At 38.5% G+C, this 23,274-nt stretch overlaps 2 protein-coding genes across 5 annotated transcripts in view; one reads left to right on the top strand and one right to left on the bottom strand.

Moving 5' to 3' along the window:
* kif5ab (kinesin family member 5A, b) overlaps positions 1-1,863 on the bottom strand; it is a 90,592-nt gene extending 88,729 nt beyond the window's left edge. For 2 of the 3 annotated variants that reach the window (XM_088088980.1, XM_042505773.2), the window contains exon 1: positions 1,589-1,863. The gene's annotated coding sequence lies outside the window, so the exon portion shown is untranslated. The remainder of the gene's footprint in view (positions 1-1,588) is intronic. The other variant, XM_042505781.2, reaches the window with a different exon arrangement.
* On the top strand, positions 643-21,673 carry dctn2 (dynactin 2 (p50)). 2 transcript variants are annotated; one of them, XM_088089006.1, is made up of 14 exons: positions 643-775; positions 2,580-2,648; positions 6,075-6,171; positions 7,501-7,562; positions 7,851-7,949; positions 10,410-10,570; positions 11,252-11,405; positions 11,669-11,734; positions 11,994-12,032; positions 13,254-13,331; positions 14,391-14,462; positions 15,551-15,653; positions 18,152-18,243; positions 20,832-21,673. In XM_088089006.1, the coding sequence occupies exons 1-14, from the start codon at positions 671-673 to the stop codon at positions 20,916-20,918; spliced, it is 1,284 nt and encodes a 427-aa protein (XP_087945132.1). In that variant the 5' UTR covers positions 643-670; the 3' UTR covers positions 20,919-21,673. The 2 variants fall into 2 exon arrangements, with proteins under 2 accessions (XP_087945132.1, XP_042361737.1); XM_042505803.2 differs by lacking the exon at positions 643-775 and adding an exon at positions 2,042-2,256.
* The last annotated feature ends 1,601 nt before the right edge of the window (positions 21,674-23,274 follow it).

Raw genomic sequence — 23,274 nt, 5'->3', positions numbered from 1 at the left:
CCATGGCGATGATGTTTTGCATAACAAGCTGGGAAGTCATATGGGAACCAGAGGCTTCATTATTTTTGTCAAGAGATTTACAAGGGTACTCGATTGATGTAGTAGTGCACTTTCATCAAGTTGGAAGACTCGAAAGAGACAGATTAAAAAAAGAATGGAAGAAGTTGAAGCAGCTGAAAATGGATACAGTCCCCCAAATGCTGGCTAGGCCTATTAGATTTCCCCAAATGCACCTCCATTGTACTTTTCACCATAACCTCCCTGCCTGGAAAAAAATGAAAAAATAAAAATCCAACAAGAAGGTACAGCTTCCCTATTCTGAAACAGCTACATGATAAAGATCTGTCATTATACTACTTTTTAAATGATCTTTATCACATTTCATGTATTAGTTCTCTTCTATACTTAATTTCTTGAGTGTTGCAGTACTTTGCCTTATTTTTGTTATTAGGCCTATTTCTATTTCTTTTAATATGTTTATTGTATGTTTAATGTTTGCACCAAAAAACAAAGTAAATTCACTGTAAGAGAAAACCTACTTGGCAATAAATCCTTTTCTCACTTCTTATTCGGATTCTTAATGTTGTTGTGTTTTTAGACTACAAAAAGCCCCTCAAGAACCACAAAAGACATTAGCCAACAGGTGTTTTCAACAGGCTAATTAGCCCTCATGATGAGTAAACAGAGCTCTGTAAAACTGGAGCACAACCTTAAAATCCATGAGGCCTCTACCAGTGTTTCCTCGGGGCTTTTAATGCACAAGTCAAGAAACAATGTAAGAAAGAATACAATTATGGTATTGCAGCTGACTGGTATGTAAACTGCATGCGTTTGCATTTTGATCAGAGATATCAAATAATAAAAGGCAAGCTATGTAACAGGCTGTACATCAAGAAAAAGACCACAATGTCAAGAGCTGTGTTCCACGGTGCTCGGAAAGACAAAAGTATGGGCAGCTGGGCCTACAGATTATGCCTAACCATCTAATCCAATCGCGTTATTAGTTGACACTAATGATGCCACTTTCATCGTATTTAGCCGGTGTTAAATGTAGCCTAATGCATTATGCCGTGCACTATACCGAAATATAACTAGTAACATGCTGAGTGTGGTATATAGAGGTGATAATACGAAAAACAAACACGCGTTACCAGGGCATGCTGTTATGTTATGTAGCCTAGCTAGTAGACATTTCTGTATATATAGTATGAAAAATCAATTCCTGTACTGTGCATGAAGTTAGCTAGCAAGAATTTGATAATAAATCTTAGACACGTATGCTTATTCACATTTGGGCTACTTTAAAATGTGTTTTCATGGTATGTAGCATTATTTCAAGAGTTTTAAGTGAGTGAATGTTTTGATTTGACAGTTTGTTACTTGCTGTTCTTGTTGTTGTTGTTGTTGTTGTTGCTGCTGTTCCAACATGGCCTCCAAACTGCCCACTTAAAGTACAATTGGAAATTTTAAAAAGTAGGTAAAACATTGAACATATTGTGGCGTAACTTATTAGAGAAGTCAAACAAAACACATAAAACAGGACAGTATCACATTTTACTTTCTGCATTTACTAGAGTAGGCTACTTACCACTTTACAGGTGTAAGGTGTCTGCTTTTGTTCCCCGACAGAGAGAACTATCTTCTTAATCGACCATCTTTGGCCTGTTGATTGGGCTGTTTGCTCGTGCCGTTAGCGCCACCGTGTGACCACTCTGTTGCAATTCAACCACACAATTTTCGCTCAAGACTGAATTATTTTGTTGTTGAACGCAATTAGTTGTTAAAAACGTATATGAGCGTGACAGCAAATATCGTACACCCCGGGAAAGGCTCGTAAGACGACGCTAAACGGCAGAAAAGGGAACCGTTAATAACGTTAAATCGTATTCGTCAAACTGAGCGCGTGTGTGATGACGCTCCACCTTGTCATGAGGAGTGTTTGTTTTGCTGATTATGACCGGCCGTTGAACGCTGTCCCATTGACACAGTGAATACAACACCGCCCGTCCGCATACGCTTGAACCAAACCCAACGTACACGCTGTCAAACCAAGCTAGTGACCACATCAGCCTGGAAGCCTCCGCCGGCTGAGAGACTGCTGGCTCATCCATCGTTAGCTTTTGTTACATTTTGATTCGATTCATTGATAATTTACACGTTTTAACAACTGTAATTATATTCTGTCGTGATTTGTTGGTCTCGTCTTTGCCCCCGTTGACAATGGCTGATCCTAAATACGCAAACTTGCCGGGAATTGTAAGTGGCTAACGCTAGCAGACAGATTAGCTCCATTGCTACTTGGCAATGCTAGCTCCAAGCTGTAGCAGTTTAGCTAGCTAACATCTCTGATGTTTACTCTGTTGTCTGCTTATTGTTTGCAACTGCCATGCAGCTGCTATCAAAAATTGTAATTTCTTAGTTGCTAAATGTTTCAGCTAACGTTGTGTCCTGTAATACAAGCCTCCAGTAAGCTAGGGCTAACAAATACGTGTTGAATGGGCCGGGGCGTTGGCCAGGCTAATGACAATAAACGGGATATGTGATCGTTTAATATGTTGTTCACCTGATTGTTTTATTAGGCCTTTAACGAGCCCGACGTTTACGAGACCGGTGATCTTCCAGAAGATGACCAGGCTCAGTTTGAGTCGGTGAGTTGACGTTTTGGATTCACTGGATTTCTGAGTTTGCAGACTGTTAGCTGATTCTCTGCTTACTAAGCTAACCTAACTTGCTAACAAGTGTTTACATACAATACGTATACAATGGAGGAAGCATTGATTTCTTGATTGCAATTAGTGTGCATTATTTCTGACATGATTAAACACCCAACCCCGCAATAACTTGTCTTCATATTACTGCTAAGATTGCTAAGCACTTAGCAGTACATTATTAATTGTGAAATTTGAATAAAACAGTGCCACTACTTTTTTGCTTTCCTCACTAACTCTATGGGGCAAATTTAAAAAACATATATATTATATGTGTTCTTCTAAAAGTTGTAATATGATATCCTCTTGATTTTATTGATGCATTATAAATCATTTTTAATTTCTATGAAAAGCTTGTGGTTCTTCAAAAAATGTGTATATTTTGTGCATATTTTGATCAAAATGCAAGGATGCTTAATTCAAGTCACTGTTAAACATATCTTTTTTATAATATGCACATTAGTTTATCTGCTCATTTATACATGGAAGAGAAAAAAATATGGGAAAAACCTTCCTTGCAGTCCCATTCAAGCCGTACTGTCTATTAAAATTTCAAGAAACAAAGTCTACTATTGAAGTTTATAACTATGTCATGATGATGGTCTTGTGATTACTGCTCACTGCCATCCAGCTGTAACATTAAGCAGAGTTAGCCGTGGCATTGTTTGAGTGCAACCTTTTTACAGTGCTGTTAATAAGCACGCTGTTAACTGTAGAGAGATGCTGGTCTGCTTTTCAACATGTCTGGGCTGTTTACTGACCAGCTGAGTGAATCCTAATTGGCATTTTCCCTTCCATGTTTCCACATTTGGTCTTCCTAAACCCTTGCCCTTGTTTTGACTCTTCCTCACCCCTCCTGGGACCCTAGTTTGTACAAGTAAGAATGGCTCCATTTTATTCTCAGTGAGCTTAATGCCATGCTTTTTATGCATGTTTTTTAAAATCTCATCCATTTTTCTTACCTTTATTGATTGGGATGAAATGAGAAATGGATCGATGGAGTGACTCTTTTTTTGTGCTCTGTAAATCATCAAGTTGTGATTGTTTTGAAGTGCAAGGAATTGATTCTTTTCCTCCTATTTTCGTTGCTCATTTAAGCTTTTCAAGGGAATAATGATGTTGATGGGTATTCAGCGGCACTTTAATTTGCTCCTCACTGGGTCATGCTTTGACGAACAATGAAGCTCAAGTATGTCTCTGTGTGACTGTGAAGCTCTGACAGGAAAAAGAAAAGTGTTTATTTTCTTTAGATATTTCCCTTTTTAACCTGTCATCATGTTCTAACAGTTGCTTCCCGCTTAACCACGCTATTCTGACTAACTGGATATTTTAAAGGCCCCTATAGACTGTGCGGTAGTATCTTGCAGGTTCAGTGCATGTCACATTGTTACATGAGATGGAGGTAATATAATAAAATCTGTGCATGACCATTGAGTGTATCAAGAGTTGTTCTGTTTCTGGTACCAGTGTCACAAATCCCTCCAACACTGTCTAAAATGCTTGATTGTGTACCAGTCAGTACAAGAGTATGCACCAATCCAATACCATGTCATTTATTAATATACCTTAAAGTACTTTCGCACCTGGATTCCCTGAAATTAGTTTTCAATGCTACATTTTAGAAATGTGAAAAGACTGTATTTCCAGTAAATAGTTTATTGTTAGCTGTTAAAAAAGCAGTAAAAAGGCAATGTACAGTGTGCAGGGCTTTAGCCAGTAATAATTGTATACTGCTTACACTAAGTAAGTAGTATACAATTTCTGACACTTTCTTTGGTCAACAATGCTCTAAATTAGCATTTGGTGAACATGTTTCACGTTGCAACCAAGACCATTATCTTGGTTCAGTGGCAACTGTTATCATTACCTTAGCAAGGGAAGTCCAAAATCTCACAGTTTATAGGGGCCCTAAGTTGGATATATTTCATTAACAGTTTTGGCTTAGTCTAGCAAATTAATTTAGGATGAACAGCATGTTGTCAAGAAATGAGTTACCCTGATGAATGATTTATGATACATAACTTCTGTAACACAATGCATATACAGGTTTTAAGCTTTGACTTCTTTTAAGCACCCTTAAACCACATGTTACCCTTCATTCTGACTCATGAATTGTTTTTTTTTTTTAAAACACCAACCCCCTGTGTCCATAACATAATGTAGTGAGACCTACAGTGCCCTCCATGAGAGCATAAGGTTGCACTGCATTATAAAGTGCAGTATGGTATCAAGAGAGAAAGTAACTTGTTTGTGTTAATGGACCATCTTACCACCCTGAATGGGGGAAGATAGAAAGAACTGGAGACGTTATAAGCAGCCTGAACAGTGTGTCTCCAGGGCTTTTTTCAGCAGCAATTCTCAGAACACTGCTTTCTTTCTTATCTTTCCCCAACCCCTGGCCAACTGTTCCTGTTGTGTGCATGGCATGTGATAACCACATTAATCTGTGTTGTCTCTCTCTCTCCCCCCTACTTTTTTCTCTCCCTCTGCTCCTCCGTTACTTTCTCTAACTCTCTTTGGAAACCCAAGGAGCTGGTAAGAGCCTGACTAACTCTCCTCCTCACTCTTCCTCCTCCTCCTCCTTACATCTGTGTAACTGTCTTGTGTTGTGTGTGTTTTGTTGGTCTGTCTCTTTTTTTATCCAAATCTGTGTGTGAGCGTGTACTCATGTCATCTATTTGAACATGTCGGTGGTGTTTTAATTTTACCCTTAGCCTGTAGTTCATCATGATTGATCACGAGGATGTTTTGATCAAATGATGCACTTCTTAGTGCTCACCCAGAATCACTAATCACTGAGCCATCATTTAGAAAAGAAAGTGTTAGTGGCTTCCAGCTTTTCATTCACGTAACCTAAATTTTACCATAGTAGACACGGATGACACATTTTTATAAAAGTTGAACCTTTTTAAAGATGGTCTACAACCAGGCCTAGGTAAGACTATGGCTGTAATCATTTTGCACATTTGTCTCTTGCCTGCTGGTACTTTAAATTATGTTGAAATAATCAGGATTTGCCCCAGATAATTTCTGCGAAGCTCTTGCATGATTCATGGCTATAATGGCTTTTAATTTCTCAGGGTATCTGATCTTGGTAAGAAGTAATACTTCCGTTGACTTAATCACATAATTCAGTATCTTTTAAATTATATTTGGGGCAATGACCAAGCCAAGTGTACTTCTTCCTCTCAGATAATAACAACCTTTCAACATATTTCAAGTCTACCTTGGGCTTCGAGACTTTTGGCTCACTGGCTCAGTAAGCCAAGGCTCATTTTGAAGCCTTTGCTGTCTGTATAGTCTAACAGCCCTTTTAAAATTTTGTTTATGGCCATCTGACTTTATTCCCTGGTGTTTCAATGACAGGAGGAGCTCTGCAGTGACAGTGTGGAGAGGATTGTGGTCAACCCCAACGCAGCCTATGACAAGTTCAAGGACAAGCACGTCAGCACCAAGGGGCTTGGTCAGTTCATAGTGGATGATAAAACACTTAAAACCTTTTTTTTTTTTCATCCAAACTCATAAACTTCACTGACTTACCATGGTAACAGTTGTTGGGGGTTTGGGGTTGTTGTTCTTTAAACTTTATGGAATACATTATTTACTTACACTACAGTAGGTATGTTCCAGAAGTTGTTGAAAAAAATCCACAAATTAGAAAAAAAATGTAAAAATTAATTAAATTGAACAGCAAAGAAATCAAATGTAGGGAAAATAAGGAAACATAATGGGGAAAAAAAATTCAAGGTCTTCTAAATTGAGTAAAACTAGAGTGTCTTAATCTAATTTCAACAGTAATCAAGTACATTTTAAAATTATCTTAAAAATATAAAAGGAGATAGGTTTTTAAGCCAAATCATTTTATGTATATAATATTTTGCTGAAACAGTGATCAAGATAGGTAACATAGAGATGTAACACCACCTTTAATAAAGATAATGATTGGGAGTTGCAACAAATTTAAAATATATATGTAGATTTACACAACGTCTTTGTGTTATTTAGCCCGCCCTTGTTGATATAATGGATTGGACAAAAAATTAATAGTTACAGTTACAAGAGAAATAGAAATGACAACTAATAGATTGCATCCAGCAATAAAAATAACGTTGCAAAATACAAGACTGTTCACGGTTACGTCAACTTTATTTATATATCCCAATATCATTACAGGTTTGCCTCATAAGCATACATACAACACCCTCTGTCCTTTTCGACCCTCAGTTTGGATAATGAAATACTCCCCCCAAAAAAACGTTTAACAGAGAAAAAAATGGAAGAAACCTTAGGAAGATCAACAGAGGAGGGATTTCTCTCCCTGGACAAACAGACATGCATAGATATTGTGTCCACAGAATAGACCAACCTAAAAAAAATTACATTATCGACGATCCAGATGACATCATACATAGAATGTAAAAATACCATGAAGAAAATGGATCCATGAAGATGTCAAGCAACCAGACCCCGAGCCATACGACCGCCTCTTCACCTTACCTTGAAAGAGGACAGACTGCTAAGACACAAAAAGTAATGTTAAAGCACATCATTCACTAACACAGAAGAGAATGAAACATGCAAACAAAGACAAGAATAAAACAGGAGAAAGGTGCTTTTGTTTCAAAATGTTGCTCCTGTGTTACAGGTCTAACAGACACAAATCCATCCTTTTGGTGAATTTAAACCCCAAATCTTGCTCTGGCTCAGACTGGGCTTCATTGTGACAACCATTCTGTTTTTTCTGTCTGCTTTTTTTGATTTCTACCACAACCCATTTGCCTCCTTTTCACAGACTTTTCAGACAGAATCAGTAGGAGCCGAAGAGTGGGCTATGAGTCAGGAGAATTTGAAATTGTGAGTACACTCTGTTCAGCAGAAATTCATAACGTCACTTTTTATGGTTTTAGAAGGTTTTCCATCAAAGGGTAACAACACCATTAGGATTTTTATTTCACTCGCTACACACGTTTTCTGAAAAAGTCAAGAGTCTGATCTCTCTGTTTATTTATTCATTTTATTTGTAAAGGGACCATGTACAGTATTAAACACAAATTTTGCTTCAAGCTAATTTTCTGTACAAGGCTCACTTTGCTGTTGTGTGATATTCATACCACTTCTCACTTCTCTGTGATCATTGTTTAGCTCGGAGAGGGCTGTGGAGTGAAAGAGACGCCCCAGCAGAAGTACCAGCGCCTGGTGAACGAGATCCAGGAACTCACTCAGGAGGTGGACTCCATCCAGGTGAACTGACAGCGAGAGAGACACACACACACAAACACACACACACACTCAAGCACACCTCTCCTTTGCCCGTAGGACTTGGCAAGGGATGGTCCTCGCTGATTATCCAGCCTATATCTTGCTGTCTGCACACAAATTCAATTGCCTTTCACAGAGGGACTTTCCTCCGCTCTGCTCCTTGACCGCATCATCATGCATTTATTCAGGAGAGAGCAACTGAGCTGTTTAGCCAGAACAGTTTCAGATTTGGAATGTACATGTCCAGTTCCTAATGTTGCACCAGAGACCTGAGCTTTTAAGGCATGTGCACTGAAGCCTTAAATTCACCCTGGTAATGACTTGAGTAAAACTGGTGCAAGAAAATGCTTTTCAGACTTACAAAGGCCCCTCAACCCCAGAAACTAATTAAACCTTGGGTGTATTTAACTTGGATACACATGGAGGTGGGTGTGCTGCTCTATGAGTCCAATACCAAATTCAAGCTGCGAATTGGCAGTTTTTGTGACAGAATCCGCGGGCTTTTGTTCATGCAGGTCATGCTGGCAGAGTAAACAACCTGTCTGTGGGGAACAAGCTGCTTCTCTGCTACAGTCTCTAAATTTAAACTTGTGAAAGACTTCCGTGGAGCAGTTAATTTGCTCTCAGTGATGTGTGTCCATTCATCAGGGTGAATATAGTGAATTAACAAGTCAATTGCTGCATGCATGAATGAAAGTGTACTGTGATTTGCCTAACTGAAAAATAATTAAAAAATGCCATAGTTTGATGATATTGTGCTAAAGTATAATGCAGGGATCACACCCAGAAATCATATTGTGCAAAGTTTTGCCTGACAACTATAGATTGTTTTGCTTTGCTGTTGTTGTTTTTAAAGGAAGATACTGGCATTTTCACCCTCTTATTCTCATAATTGTTTTGAACGTTGGCCAGAACAACAGCACAAGCAGCTTTTTCAAGTTTTCAAAAAAAAAAACAAAAAACTTTTGCATAAATAATCGAGTAAAAAAAAAGGAAACACAAAAAATAATCTATATTTGGTAATTAATTATTAATCTATATTTAGAAATGAAAATGTCTTTTAACCTTTTAAGAGTACATCCAAAGTAATATTCTATACCTTTTAACGATATATGCCAAAATCATACAAAAAAATCAATTTCTTAATATTCCGACATCAAAATCCAATCAAATTTTCATCCTTTAAAATAAAATACTAACAGAAGTTTGTGCCAATCAAATTCAACAAATGAGATCATGACATCCAGTCATCAATCATTCTGCAACGTTTTGCATCACAGAGCTGAGATTCAGTTGTTACCTAGCTCACAACAGTGTGGTATGTCAGTGTGTCTTTTGGTGTTTGCCACCTGAGACCTTGTTTCATTTCCCCAAAATACCATGGTTATGGGCCCGCTGACTTGTATTCATTCCTTTAGAAGAAAGTGGTGTGTGTGACCGCTCCAGATTTGTACGAGGCATTTTACAGTTGACTGCTTCAGCAACTACATATGATGGACTTTGTCTCCCTGATAAATACTCCTATCTCATCTGTGTTACTGTAGGGACCTCACTTTTATGACACACCCATTTTTCAACAATCGAGTCAAATTCCTTTCAACTTTATGTCCTGCCTGCCTATCCTGTTTCACTCAGACAGACATCACGATTTTGAAGCTGGATACTTTTTATACTACTTTTTCAAGAATGTCCTGACCAAGACAGGCAGCAACATAAGTTACAGACAACACAGAAGAAAAATACAAAAATAAAATGTACAGCTCCAAAACAAACAGCATTAAATACAAAAAAACAAAATGAAGTTACCACAAGGATGGACCAAAAAGTATGTTATATATAATATATGCCATAAGTGAACCATGAAAACAGTCATCACTTCTGACCCACTAGAAGTGTGTGGCGGTGTCTGTATCTGCAAAGACTTTGTACTCTGACTGTATTTTCTTTCTTTGCTGTGTTCTGTGCATTTCTGGGCATCAATCTTGGGACAGTTTATAATCCCTTGCCCAATATCAGTGTGCAGGATGTGAGTGTGGCAATCCTCAAAAATGTAGCGACCAGGTGCCAGATCATAAGCGCGGATTCAAGAGTAGCTGCTAAGCTGGATAGAAGGACTTTGAATGTGTGTTTACATACTGCAACTGTCAAATCCTACTAATTCTGCCTTTGAGCAGATCCTTACTGAGTTAGCTACAGCAGCTAATCCAAACCCAGGTTAAAAAATACTGGAATATCCTTTTACTTCTGTTGTTTATGAAATATTATGTCAGAACCAATCCTTTTAATGGCTAGTGCAAGGGGGCGTGTTTACCTATAAAGTATGTTTTCCTACTTTTTAAGTAGCTGTCTGGGTTATTTCATCACCCTCTGCGTTGTTGTTCAAAAAAACACAACCATCACTGCTGTGCGGAACTCAACAATCTCCGTGTCTCTCTTCTCCAGGCCGCCACAAAGGAAAGCAATGCAGAGGAGCGCCTGACCCCGGTGGTGCTCGCCCAGCAGGCAGCACAGCTCAAACAGCAGCTGGTTTCTGCCCACCTCGACTCTCTGCTGGGACCAGAGGCACACATCAACCTGGCTGACCCAGATGGAGCACTGGCCAGGTGAGCTGACGGGGAGGGAGGGTGCTGAGACAATAACACAAGAGGACAAGCATCTGGAAATTTGAAACCTGAAGCTACATTCTATCAGACCGTGACAGAGTGATGAGCTGGTGGTCAGGGAATGGGTGGAAAGGAAAAGCTTGAATAAATAGAGGGAGTCAGCAGTAGATGGATAGAGGAGCAGGGGAGTTAACTTCATGAGCCAACTATAACTGAAATATACAGTACAGACTGAGGGAGTCAGAAGGGTAAGGCAGTACAGCTGGTATCAATTGCCCACATAAACCCCCCTGATCTCAGAGAATCGCTACCTGGGGAGCACAAGAACCGATGGACAGAAGATTAAGGAGGGGAACCATAAACCGGAGAAGGTGGAAGATTAACTAAGAGAATCCATAGAGAGGATAAAAACATACTGTAGGGACGTGTCAGACTGCAAGTCTTGAACTGAAGGTAAAGAGGGAAAGTGACGGTGACACAAGTGAGAGAAGGAGAATAAAAGGTGATTAAAAATGCTCTAAAAAGCTAAAGCTCACTTTGACCTTGCAGTTTACAATAGAGCTTAAAAAGATTGGTTGCAAAAGAGGGGTGGGGGCGCAGCAGCAGCAGCAGCAGCGCATTCAGCTGATAGCAATATTGACCATATAATCCTTTTGTGTTTCGTCTTCCGTCCTCCCCCAGGCGTCTGCTCACCCAGCTGGAAGCGGCCAAGGGCAGTCGTGGCAGCGCTGTGGGAGACAGCAAGCCGATGGCATCAGCGAAGGGCCCAGATGGAGTGGTACTCTACGAGCTGCACAGCAGACCAGAGCAGGAAAAATTCAACCAGTCTGCCAAGGTAACATGGAGAGGGAGGCAGAGGGAGTCAAGTGTCTGGGATGAATGCACTCGTGAAATGAGCAAATGTTTCAGCGGCGTGTTTTTGTTTTCGCTCTCATGAGAGGAATGTCAGAATATGTGGTGGCAAATAAACGGGACAAAAGGCAGGAACGTGTGTGTCTGTGTGTCTGTGTGTCTGTGTGTCTGTGTTGTGTGTTGTGTGTGTCTTATGGGACGCTGTTGTCACCGCCAGCCATGTGTTGCCTTGTTTTGTCCCCGTAGATGGCGGAACTGGAGAAGCGTCTAGCTGAGCTTGAGATGGCTGTTGGCTCAGGATCAGACAAGCAGGTACACACCGACTTACACGCAGTCTTTAAACACACACACACATCCTCTCTAATGCTTTTCTCTTTCATTCACACTAATTTTGTTTTTCTCCTTTTCTCTTTCACTCTCACACCAGTAGAATTTTTATGCTCCTGTTGCCGTGTAACCATTTTCTATGTGAAACTGAAGTAATATCAGAATCACTTGATTTATGTAGATTATGGCAGTGGCTTAATTCTTCTTGTAATTATTTTTTTCCTTCTTTGTGTTTTTGTTGCAGGGACCTCTGAGTGCTGGTGTACAAGGAGTCGGTTTGATGGTAAGAAGTCACCACTTTCTTTTGGAACACATTAACCCCTTATTTACAAAATGAACATACGACAGAAAGCTTCGCATACTGTCATTTCCATGTAAAGCTCAGCATTTGTCAATCTGAACGTGAGCTGAGGCTACAGTCAAATCTCACATCAGGTCTCAACTCATGAAAGCAGACTCAATAAGCGCTGTCACATGCTCCTCAGTCTGAGTGGAGCTTTTATACTATATAATATAAAGGCTAATATTATTATTATTATATAGTAGGCTATAGATCAGTACATATCATGGATGTGTCAGTTAAATATTGTACACTGCATCACTGTTGACCGCAGCAGTGATTTCTTTCCATTCTGCATTCTTCTGACTTCCTTTGAAGCCACCTTTCAGGTTGCCAAACAGGACCAGTTGGTAAATGGGACCTAGGTTGTCAGCATTTTCATTTTCAGCATAGAGAGGTTTCTCTTCTTGGCCGTATCAAACCTCTTAACGTTATAAACTCTCAAGGCGAGGCCTCCAAGCCGAGAATATTCTGGGATTAGATACTTAAATGCCGTTTGTTTTCAGCAGTCACATTTAGAGATAAGACTCTGCGTTTGGATCTGCATTGGTTTGTACATGTAATTGATGAATGAGGGTTATTGTGTAAACGGAGGATGGTGTTAACATTATAAAAAGTACAACTGTATGAATTTTTACTATACCAGGCTAATCAATAGAACCCCCTTTTTTCTTGTCCAAAAACAGTTGCCCCAGTTTCTCTATTTATTATTGCGTTTTTTTCCACACAAAAAATGTTGCTAAAATACCTTTGTGGTATGTGAAATATGTCCTACTAATTCAGTTAAGAGTATAGTAACAGCTGCCTTGCAGTTGCTTTACTACTTTAGAAGTATTTATATTGAAATTTTAAGAAAGGCTAATATACCATGACATTTCCCATTACCATCCATGCGTCAAATATTATATATACGCTGATATAAATTTTAGTCTATACCAGCTACTCCTACATTGCATGGAGTTTGTGTCTGTATTCATAACTCCGTGTTTCTGCAGCCAGAAAACTGGGTCATACCTCAAAGATGAATGACATCAGTTCTTCCAAGTTTGTTTATTGTTGCTGTGCTAGGAGTAAGAGCAAGAACACAAAGTTTTGTGCTCAAGCTGATATATATATGACGTGTGTTTTTTTGTGTTTGTTTGTGTGAACACTTGTTTGAATCAGGACACCATAGAGCTCCTGCAGGCGAGGGTCAGTGCACTGGACTCTGCTACTCTGGATCAAGTGGAGGCCAGACTGCAGGTGACAAATCCACACACAGCTGACAGCACAGGGTTAGAGGGAGGAGGCTTTTGATTTCAATGCCAGTTGTCATTTATTACATTCTTATTTTCCATAGAAACTTTGTGTTTTAAGACAGTGGGTTTTTTTGGGTTTTTTTTTTTTTGCTGTCTTACAAAGAGTTCAGTGATTGATATTTTATCCTTGTATGTTCAGATTGGTCGAGGTGTGCCAACAAGATGCAACAGCTGGCCCAGCAAATCCAAAGCTCATTAAAAATTTAAATACACACTGTATCATATGTATCTAACAAATGTTAGGCACAAAGGAGGTCTGCTCACTGTTAAGGTCCAAATAAATAGTTTATTTAGCTCGTTCATTTTTCAAGGCAATGTTTCGATCCGCATGATCTCGAGATAGGTGTGAAAGAGCAAACAGGCATGTCTCATAGATGCAGTAAAAAACACATACAAGACATGTTTGATTTGTCTTTCATACTTGCCTGAGGAAGATCTTATGGATCGAAATGTTGCATTGAAAAGGGAAAAAGAGAAATACACAATTTATCCGGAGCCTAACAGTGTGCAAACCTCCTTTGTGCCCTGAAGTGAAGTACTTTTTTGTCTTGCGCCTGAGTTTTTTTGGACACACACTTCATCCTTATCTATCAAATGTTAAAATACCAAACGTGACAAATCCCAGCCCTTCCTCTGACTCTTGTATGTATTGATATTTGCTACAGTTTGCCTGCTGAAAAGAATCAAAGGGCACATACAAAAACCAAGTTTTGTGGTTTGGAGGGTGTATTATTTTTTTATATGGACTTAAGCTATGAACTTACTGTAATTCTACTCAACATTTGCTTTTTGGTGAAATACCAATAAAAACCTTTGGAAATGTATTTTCTTAACTTTTAAAACATGTCAAACTTCCATACGGTTTGGTTGCCTGCTGTAAGAAGCTTTGTTAACCACAGTATTAACATCAGTCTTATCAATGCCTGTCTTTTTTTCCTTTGATGTATCTTAATGCCCTTTAAATCGTACCTGTTGCACAACTTTTTTTTTCTCTCCCAATTAGAGTGTCCTCGGGAAAATGAATGAGATCGCTAAACATAAGGCAGCGATTGAGGACGCTGAGACACAAAACAAGGTTTGTAATCCCTGCACGTCCATCTGTGCAAACTATGTGCAGTAATTTATCAACGTCAGTCTACCTGTGATTCCTCTGTTGCAAAGCACTTAAGGATGGATCACTGCTGGAAGACTCCTAAAATCATAAGAGATGAGCTTTTATTTAAGAAGTTGTATAATCTTGGAGTTTCACGGAAGATAAACTTGCTTGTTCAGTCTTAGTGACAAGATATTAATTTAGAAAACATTCAGTAGCAGTCGACAGCATCTGGCTGCCGGAGTAGCGCCATATGTTTAATGAGAATAGAGCTGTCTTCCACAAACAGCTGGAACTGCCTTTAAGCATTCAGAGCCAAATTAAAGTGTTATCATCAGACTTTTTGGTACTTTTGAGTCAGTAGTAAATCAAACTTTTTACAGCGTTTCATGTTAGATTCAGCTTTAAGTTCTGCATGATTTCCAGGCAACGTTTTTGTTTGTCATCAGCATTTACTGTTCAAAAGTGTTGTACACTGAACAGGTCAGTAGAGGGCAGGGCATGTTAATTGTATCATCATGGTGAATGAGAATCTCAAGCCAAGTGATATATTAGGATATTGCTGTTCGAGTCTTTGGGCAGCTTTTAAGTACTGTAATTGCCATTTAGTAAAAAGTACACAAACATGCTTTAATGAGAAATTATGTATGATAAAGTCATATGACCCACAATAAGAAGGCCCACTGTATTTAGCCATAAAATAAGCTGGAATTGAAGAAGGACAATTCTCATGCAGTGTGAACAATCTTTTTAGTGTTTGTACCACAGCGTCACAAAGTTGAGTTTGAATTCCAGGTGCTACTGTTTATCAAAATAATAAATGCAGTTATGTACGAAAGCTCAACAGAAATACACAGCAAATTTTTCACACATAATGATTATTGACTGTAGTTGCATGAATTTGTTAATTAGTTGTCATTTATACAATTTACATAATACAATTCAAAAAACACAAAACTAGGGTTGAATTTGTGACCTTGGGTAAGATAAACATGCTCTTAAGCTTAAAAGTTTTATCTTGGTATTAAATGTGCCTGTATGTGTTATGTATCTGTGTGTGGATCTTCCAGGTGTCGCAGCTTTATGACGTGGTGCAGAAGTGGGACGCCATGTCCACTTCAGTACCTCAGGTGGTGCAGAGGCTTGTTGCTGTCAAGGAGTTGCATGAGCAAGGTAACATAGCCGGAACTTAAACTGGTTTATAAGGTGGTAACCCAAAACTTTCTTTGTGCTCACATTTAGCTCTCTAAGCCATGAAACAATAGCTGTTTTTTTTTTACTGCAGGAGCTTTTTTTTAAATAGTTTTAAGAACACCCCTTTTTTTGTTATGCCCTCACCATAAGAACTATGAATGATATGAATTTTTAGGGACTTTTTAGCTCCTATTTTAGCGTAGACACAGCACAAGCAGAACCATGAGAGACTAATTTTTAAAAACCTGGCTGCTTGGAAAACTGGCTAGCTGTGTAAAAGCTCATTGTAAACAACAAACAACACCCAGAATGGAAAAAAATGTAAGAAAACACAGATGGACCAACAATCACACTGTACTTTACTGTGTCATTTTCCTGGCCTTGAAAAGTCATGGAAGTAGTCTAAATCCTGAAAAAAATTGGAAAATTCATGGAATTTTAATGTGTGGTAAAATTAATTATCACAGAAATCTTCAGTTGATAATATAATAATAAACTTTTTTTATATAGCACCCCTCAAAACACAGTTAAGAAGTGCTTTACAATAAAACTAAATACATTTGAAGGAGAATGAAGCAAACTATAATGACAAAAAAAAGTCACCAAAATAAAAGATAAAAAAAAAAAAAGGCCAAAACTAAAATCAAGATAATAATTGGGAAATTCAATCGATAGTACAGCAATAATATAGACAGACTGCTTTCTTATAGAAGCATGTTTTTAGGAAAGATTTAAACAAAGACAGTGACTGAGACATCCTACATCCTCCCCTTAAGTCTTCAGCCTGGACTCAGGAACAGACACAATACCTCTGCCGGAGGATAACCTTCCACATAATTTAGTTTTTACTTTCTGCTTCTGTTAATAATGTAGCTCTAATATGCACTGATATGTTTTGTTTACCATCACATACGTTTCTTTATTTTCTCCCCATGCTCTGTCTTTCCCTACATGTCTACCAGCTAAGCAAAAATATGTTTGAATAAAGTTTGAATCTGATATGTTTAGAAAAACACCAGGCAAGAAAAATAATGTTGTGGTTTAACATGTCGGATAATGAATCCTGAAGTTTCCACATTTTTGGTATTTCCCACCATTCCTCATAAATTGTGCTGCAATATGAGATGGAGCAGTGTTATACATTATGAATGGTTATGAAAAATTTTCCATGGGTCCTTAATAAGTCATTGAAAAGTTTTGAAATTTTGTCCATAAAAATGTGTGCCAACCCTGTGAAGTCCAGGCTTTACTGATGGTTGAAATTCAATACGGTTCTGACTCCTCAAAGCGAAAGCGGCCTCGTTATGCCAACTGCGAGACGGCTTACAGTATGTCACTTAAGGATTCATTTCTGCAGTAGGAATGCAAGCAGAAAAAAAGCCCCTGAAGGTATGTAGTTCTCAGGGAAACTTCGCAGTGGGCAATACCTCTCAGGAATCTCTTTGGTCGGAGAAACGCCTCATAATAGTTATTGAGGTTGTCACTTTGCCCCATAACATCACATGAATGTACTGGTGATGAGTTTTGGTTCATATTGCCAATATTGTAATAATATTGCTCTGCGGGCACATTTAACCCCAGTAAGGATCATAACAGTGACAACTTTGATAATTTATGTTCTTTTCTTTTATGTGGGGGGAGAGAAACCTTGAAGTGACACCCATGAGAGTTCAAGGAGAGGATGTATGTAGGTTAGTGGGGGGTGGGGAGTGGCATTAAAGATTCAAAATATGTAGGATGTAGCCACAGAACATAACAGGGTGTGAACCCAGATCACGTTTCATGCGACATGTGTGCCGGGAAGTAATGCACGGCCTGAAAGATTTGCATTTGCAATGGGAACGTCTGAGTGCGAGACAAAAGACGAAAACTAAGCGAAAATGGGATTCAAATGGATAATGGAATTAGCCTAAACCATGCCATTCTATTATAACAAAGGGCAAAAAATCACTGAAAGGGAGACTCAGAATGGTAATAGAATTAGACTAAATCTAGCAATACTGTTAAACACGCCCTCAGGGAGAAAGAGATGCATGATATTATATATCACATTATCATCTTTTTATTATTTAGCACATGAAAGCAGAACCTTGGCATTAATAGATTATATTGATAATTCGTTTCTGAGAGCCGAAAGAGGTCATTTATCATCCAGACTCTCTTTGCACCGATCTGTCACAGTCTGCAGCGAAAAGGTTCCTCGCTCAATGAGTTTGAGCTGCTCTGATTTTATTTTTCTCTGCTGATTTTTCTTTACTGATGAGGCCAAACAACTAAAATACTCCTCAGTCAGTTTCAGTTAACATTTGTCTTGACTCTCCTTCACTTTGGCTGAGAGCAAAGACAACATAACATTCTTTAACCACTTTTTTTTATTCCCAAATTCGTACATTTGAAAACTAATACTCTGTCTCATGTCTTCTCTCTCTTCTCTTGCCTCTCAATTCCACTCCATCCAACCCCACTGTGTCTCGTAGCCATGCAGTTTGGCCAGTTGCTGACCCACCTGGACACCACTCAGCAGATGATCAACAACTCTCTGAAGGACAATAACACTCTGCTAACACAGGTACGAAGTTCAAGATCTATTGGAGAGTCGGGACAACGTACATCAGTTTTAACACTGCTTGAGCGCAGAACTTAAATTTAACTGTGTGTCCACACCCAGCTTTGTCTGCTCTGAGTTTCACACTTTGGTTTGATTTGTGCTTTTGAGGCATTGTGTCAATGATTTTGAATGTTCTTCTGGGATGGCTGCTGCACACAGTCTGGCACATGGTTGCTGCCTTTTTATAAAGTCCCAACTTCACCTGAGTGCTGTGCAGTGTCTGAAATCAACTTTTGACCAGGTAAAGGGGACTGGTAGATGAAACCAGCCCCACTAACATTAGCTAGAAGCAGACCAGTGGCAAGTGATAGTTAAGCGTAGTAGCTAATGTCTGTACAGTGCTGCGTAAAAAGCACTGAAAACGATCACCTGTGCTGCACTGTTTAGATGTGCATAAAAACACATCTGGTAGTCTGGGTGCATGTGTATGTCAAAAATCTGACGCAGATAACAAAGGACAGAGGCAGCCTCACCGTAAATGACACCAAACTGTGGTAGAGAGTCATTGTTTTTTATGACAATTTTGATACTTTACCTGCTTGTTTGGCAGAGAGCCCTCTGAGATTTACTCACCAAATGAAAAATCCAACTGCTCTTTGGGTTTGATTTTGGACCTTGATGCTGTGCCCTTTCAACGTACCAAACATAGCAAAAGACAGAAGAAGAAAAAATACAAGCAACAGGGTAGATAAATACAGCACCACACACTTCTAAGGGTTATAATTAATGGCTGGGGGGGGGGGGTGCCTTTGGATGAGTCTATTCAGTTTTTTAGGAAAATCCTGCATAGTGTATCTTTAAAAAGGCCAGTACAAATGTATGTTTGTCAAAATTTCAAAAAAAAATTTGAGGAACTAAACTCTTTTTGTAGTCAAATGACTGAATTGCAGCTTGTTAGGCAGAAACTTCCTGCTGAAAGCCTGCTGTAGCTCTGTATCCACAGAAGCTTTTCACAGATTGAAAATGTTGGATCCGTTGAAAAATAACTAGACAAACTCAACCACTTGCAATAACCTTTTTGTATGTGGAATAAACCAGTGTAAAAAGTGTCCTCTAATACACTTTAGAGTCTGTTTTATAAGCAGCTTTTCATGGCCAAAAGTAGGAATCTAACACAGTGCAGCTGCCCATTATGAGGACAGACGCTCTATAAAGCCTCAGTCAATACTCAACCTGTACTCTCACAGTTCAAGGCTTCTGGCTGGATGGACAAAGCAGTGCCTTGTCAAATAAAGCGTTTCTTTTTTAATGATTTCTGTTGAAACTTACAATCTTCTGAAGTCAGAAAAGTTGCAGTCTTTTCAGAGCCTTGCATTGTGTTCTGAAGTGAAGTGTCTTTTGGCTTTAGAAGGTTATTGAATCTGACGCTGACATACTTTCACAGAAAACATTCTCTCTTTGTTAGCAGGCGGTTATTCTGTAACCTCCTGGAACAGCTTGACTCTATAATAATGGCCTTCAAAAGCATTTCGAGCAATTATGTGTTTTAACTAGGTGTCAAATTTACCTCATAGATCAGTGACAGATTTATGTAATTATATTTACAATGGTGACAGCTTATAATTATTTTTTAGCATCAGTTAACTTGTTGAGAATTTCTTCAGTAATGAACTCCTTGAAATTTTTATAATGTCATCTTTTCCATAAGCCCAAAACACATCGAAAATCACGTTTAAAATAATATAAAACAGGAAAAAACAGAATGTGCACAAGTATAAAGCTAAACCAGGTAATTTTGCAATTTGTGGAGTGGAGTAATAATGTCCTGAGAAGAGAATGAAGTCACGCTCCCAGTGTGTGCGTGCGTGCGTGCGTGCATTTGTGTCTGTGTCGACATCTTAGCTTCTCTGTTGTGGTGTGTGTAAGTGCATGTGAGTCCTGTGTGTGTCCCACTAATTGTCCAGCTAACTGCTACCGCTCTACACTTAGCTCATATGGGAATTACTGCTGATATGGGGACATTGTTATCACTGTTCCTGCTGTTAGCAGTATGAGCTCTGTCAGCACTGTTACTGTTGTTTAGTGCTAATTATGGAGTTAGCACCATTATCTGCTGGCAGCTGGCTCACATCTTAAAAACCTCCTTTAGGTGACGCATGCAAAATTCAAAACTTGTGAGTCTTCATTTTTCTCAACATAGAGGTGGCTGAGCCGGCGTCAAGCGGTTAATGGTGCTAACTCCATAAACGGCACAAACAATGACAACAGTGCTGACAGCGATATCAGTGTTAACCAGGGGATATATATATATATATATATATATATATAAAAAGCTAGAACCAGTGAATTTCTGGCATTTTTGCTGAAAACAAAATAAAAATTAAAATATTTCCCAGATTAATTGAGTCAGTTGGTTTCTCAGTTAATTTACTTATAATTTCCTCAACTTTGTAACCAGGTTCTCTCCATTGTAAGCACATTTGATTTAAATTTTGCTTGCTGTCTTAAACTGCCTGCTCAAATATTGCCTTTTTCTAAATCTCTTATTCACCACCCTCCCCCGTCTTTTTGTGCCTAACCTGCTATTTGCTCCCTCTTACCTGCTTCAGGTCCAACAGACAATGAAGGAAAACCTCGTGGCTGTAGAGGAGAACTTTGCCGCGCTCGATCAGAGGATGAAGAAGCTCTCCAAATAAACAGCAGCAGAGTTCGGACCGGTCTGAGAGAAGAGTGTAGACATGGACAAATATGAGCTGGCTAGAGAGCACAGAGGGGGGATCTGGGGTTTAACTCTGTCCTTTCTGGCCATCCTTCTCTTGCTCTCTACTTCGCCTCTGCCTTTTTTCACTAAGTGGAATGTTAGAAAGATGGAAAAGATGGAATAACAAAAAAAAGGAGACCAAATGTTCTTGTCCAGCCTCCTTTCCTCTTCATTTCTCTTGCATCAAATTGATAAACACATTAGTCCTCTCTCTACATGCCACTGATTGCAGTCCCCTGTTAAGCTTATTGAGTTTTAGACTGGATTGTTTTTATAATTATTAGTATTAAACATAAGAAATTCCTCCGTTCCTTTCAGACCCTTGCCCTATTACTGGATTTGTCCTGTTTACTCTGGTCACATTAAATGGATCACAGTAGTGTTGGGTTGATGGGTGACACATTAAAGATATTGTCAGCTGTGTAAACAAAAACAAAAGAGATCTTTTGTCTTCTACTGTAGCAGGAGCACGTTTGTACGAGTGTCAGGGTTAAGTCATGGAAGGAAAGCTTGTAAATATGCCTGTGTACCTTATTGTTTCTTCACGCTCAGTCGCTTGTAACTATATTATTATTATGACTGAGACCAGACACCACAGACAAACTTTTAATCTGCTTTGTCATTGCCTACAAGTCAACTGTATTGTACATCTGTGGTCATGGAAACAGATCAATAAAACAAAGTGCGATATGCTTGACTCCTTTTTATTTCATCGGGATAAAGATTGCTTTTTTTTTAATGATCACTTAACTGCTGAGAAAGCTGCCTACTTCATACTTATTTTGGTTGGATGGGGAAAAAAATGTAATTATTACTATTGAGGATTAGTAACACCAAAGCACTAAACTCCGTGTAAAAAAGCTTCACGGGGCTTGTGAGGCCTTCTTGATTTTGAGGGGTGAAAAAAGAGCTTTTTAAAAAAATACAGAAGGCCTCAGCATTATGTTTTTTCATTTCTGTGAAGAAAACTAAATTGTTCTTTAAGTTTAACCCTTTGAAACCTGAGCATATTTGCTTGATATCTTTCAAAAATGTGAAGAAGGCAATGAGCAAGGAGAGAAAAAATAATGCAAAATGTATCAGTATAGTATATCATCTAAAATATAATGAAAACATATTAAAGCGTGCCATTTAAAGTACCAACGTCATTTACAGTATGTCAATAAAAAAATCACAAATACGTCACAGTAAAGTGTGTCATTCAAAACTCTATTTAAATGCCATTGTATAGTGTGTTATCAAGAATATGACAAAAAATGTCATAAAAACATCATAGCATGTTCAAAATGTCAGAAAAATGTTAAGAGTATAGTATGTCATTCAAAAAATCATAAAAACGTCTTTCTAAAAACATTTCTTTCTATGTAAAGTCTCTTCCCTGTGTTTTTAAAAGAAATTGCACCAGTTTCTTTTGAAATAAAAATTTCCAACAAATATTAGGAAATGTATCTCTGATGCAATATTCACAAGAAGTCCAATTGGGGTTAACTGCCCAGTTTATTAGTTGTTAGGAATAATAATAATAATAATAATAATAATAATAATAATAATAATAATAATAGAATACTTGATAATAGAAACAGGGTCCCTTAAGTAAAAAGGTTGCTAACCACTGTTAAAGAGCATGTGGACATGTCCTGACACGTTCCTGAACAAAAAACTATCAGGTACATTCAGGGGATGATGCAAGGTTACATACACATTCTTGGTTATGAGTCACCAACTGCTCGTCAAAATACAAAATAAAGCCATGATACTTCATCAAGTTAAACACAATGTATGGAAAGGTGAAAAATTGGAAAATGATATTTGCTTTCCTGATTAAATTCTAATTTGGTTCACTTAAAGATATTCAATTTTTTAATATCTAAAAAAAATATTCCTTTGTGGTTGTTTGTCATAAGGAATTGTTATGCCCGGGTATAAACACTAGGTGGCAGCATAGCATCTAATAAAAAGGTCACACTCTCTTTGCATTCAGCTTTCAAAGACATTATACCCAACAGACTCCAGAAGTGCTGATTACTCCGCTATACATAAACATATTTATGTCCTGTCAAATTTCTGTGGAAAAAACAACAACTATATGGGTATTTCAGAAAGTAATTATTATCTGCATGACCGTTTGGGAATATTTTTACGCATTTGCAGCTGGTCTTTAAAATGCCCTGTTGGGGTTGACCTGATTGTGCACACTCAGTTTATTGACTGCACCTGTGACAATTAAACAGCTCTGCTCTGATTGCCTGGCAGCTGACAGCAGTCTCTTATATCTGTGAGCTGCCACTCTT

The sequence above is a fragment of the Plectropomus leopardus genome, chromosome 2, assembly GCF_026936395.1.
Source record: "Plectropomus leopardus strain MGB_pleo_1.0 chromosome 2, ASM2693639v1, whole genome shotgun sequence".
In the NCBI taxonomy this organism is placed as follows: Eukaryota; Metazoa; Chordata; class Actinopteri; order Perciformes; family Serranidae; genus Plectropomus; species Plectropomus leopardus.
Note: the sequence above shows the minus strand (reverse complement) of the source record. Positions and strands in the feature narration are given on the sequence as shown.

Bases quoted from the DNA above. Each gene is read 5' to 3' on its own strand.
- dctn2 (XM_088089006.1), top strand. From the start codon at position 671: ATGATGAGTAAACAGAGCTCTGTAAAACTGGAGCACAACCTTAAAATC. The intron at 13,332-14,390 runs GTGACAAATCCA...TCTCCCAATTAG, and splicing joins AAGTGGAGGCCAGACTGCAG to AGTGTCCTCGGGAAAATGAA. The intron at 18,244-20,831 runs GTACGAAGTTCA...TACCTGCTTCAG, and splicing joins ATAACACTCTGCTAACACAG to GTCCAACAGACAATGAAGGA.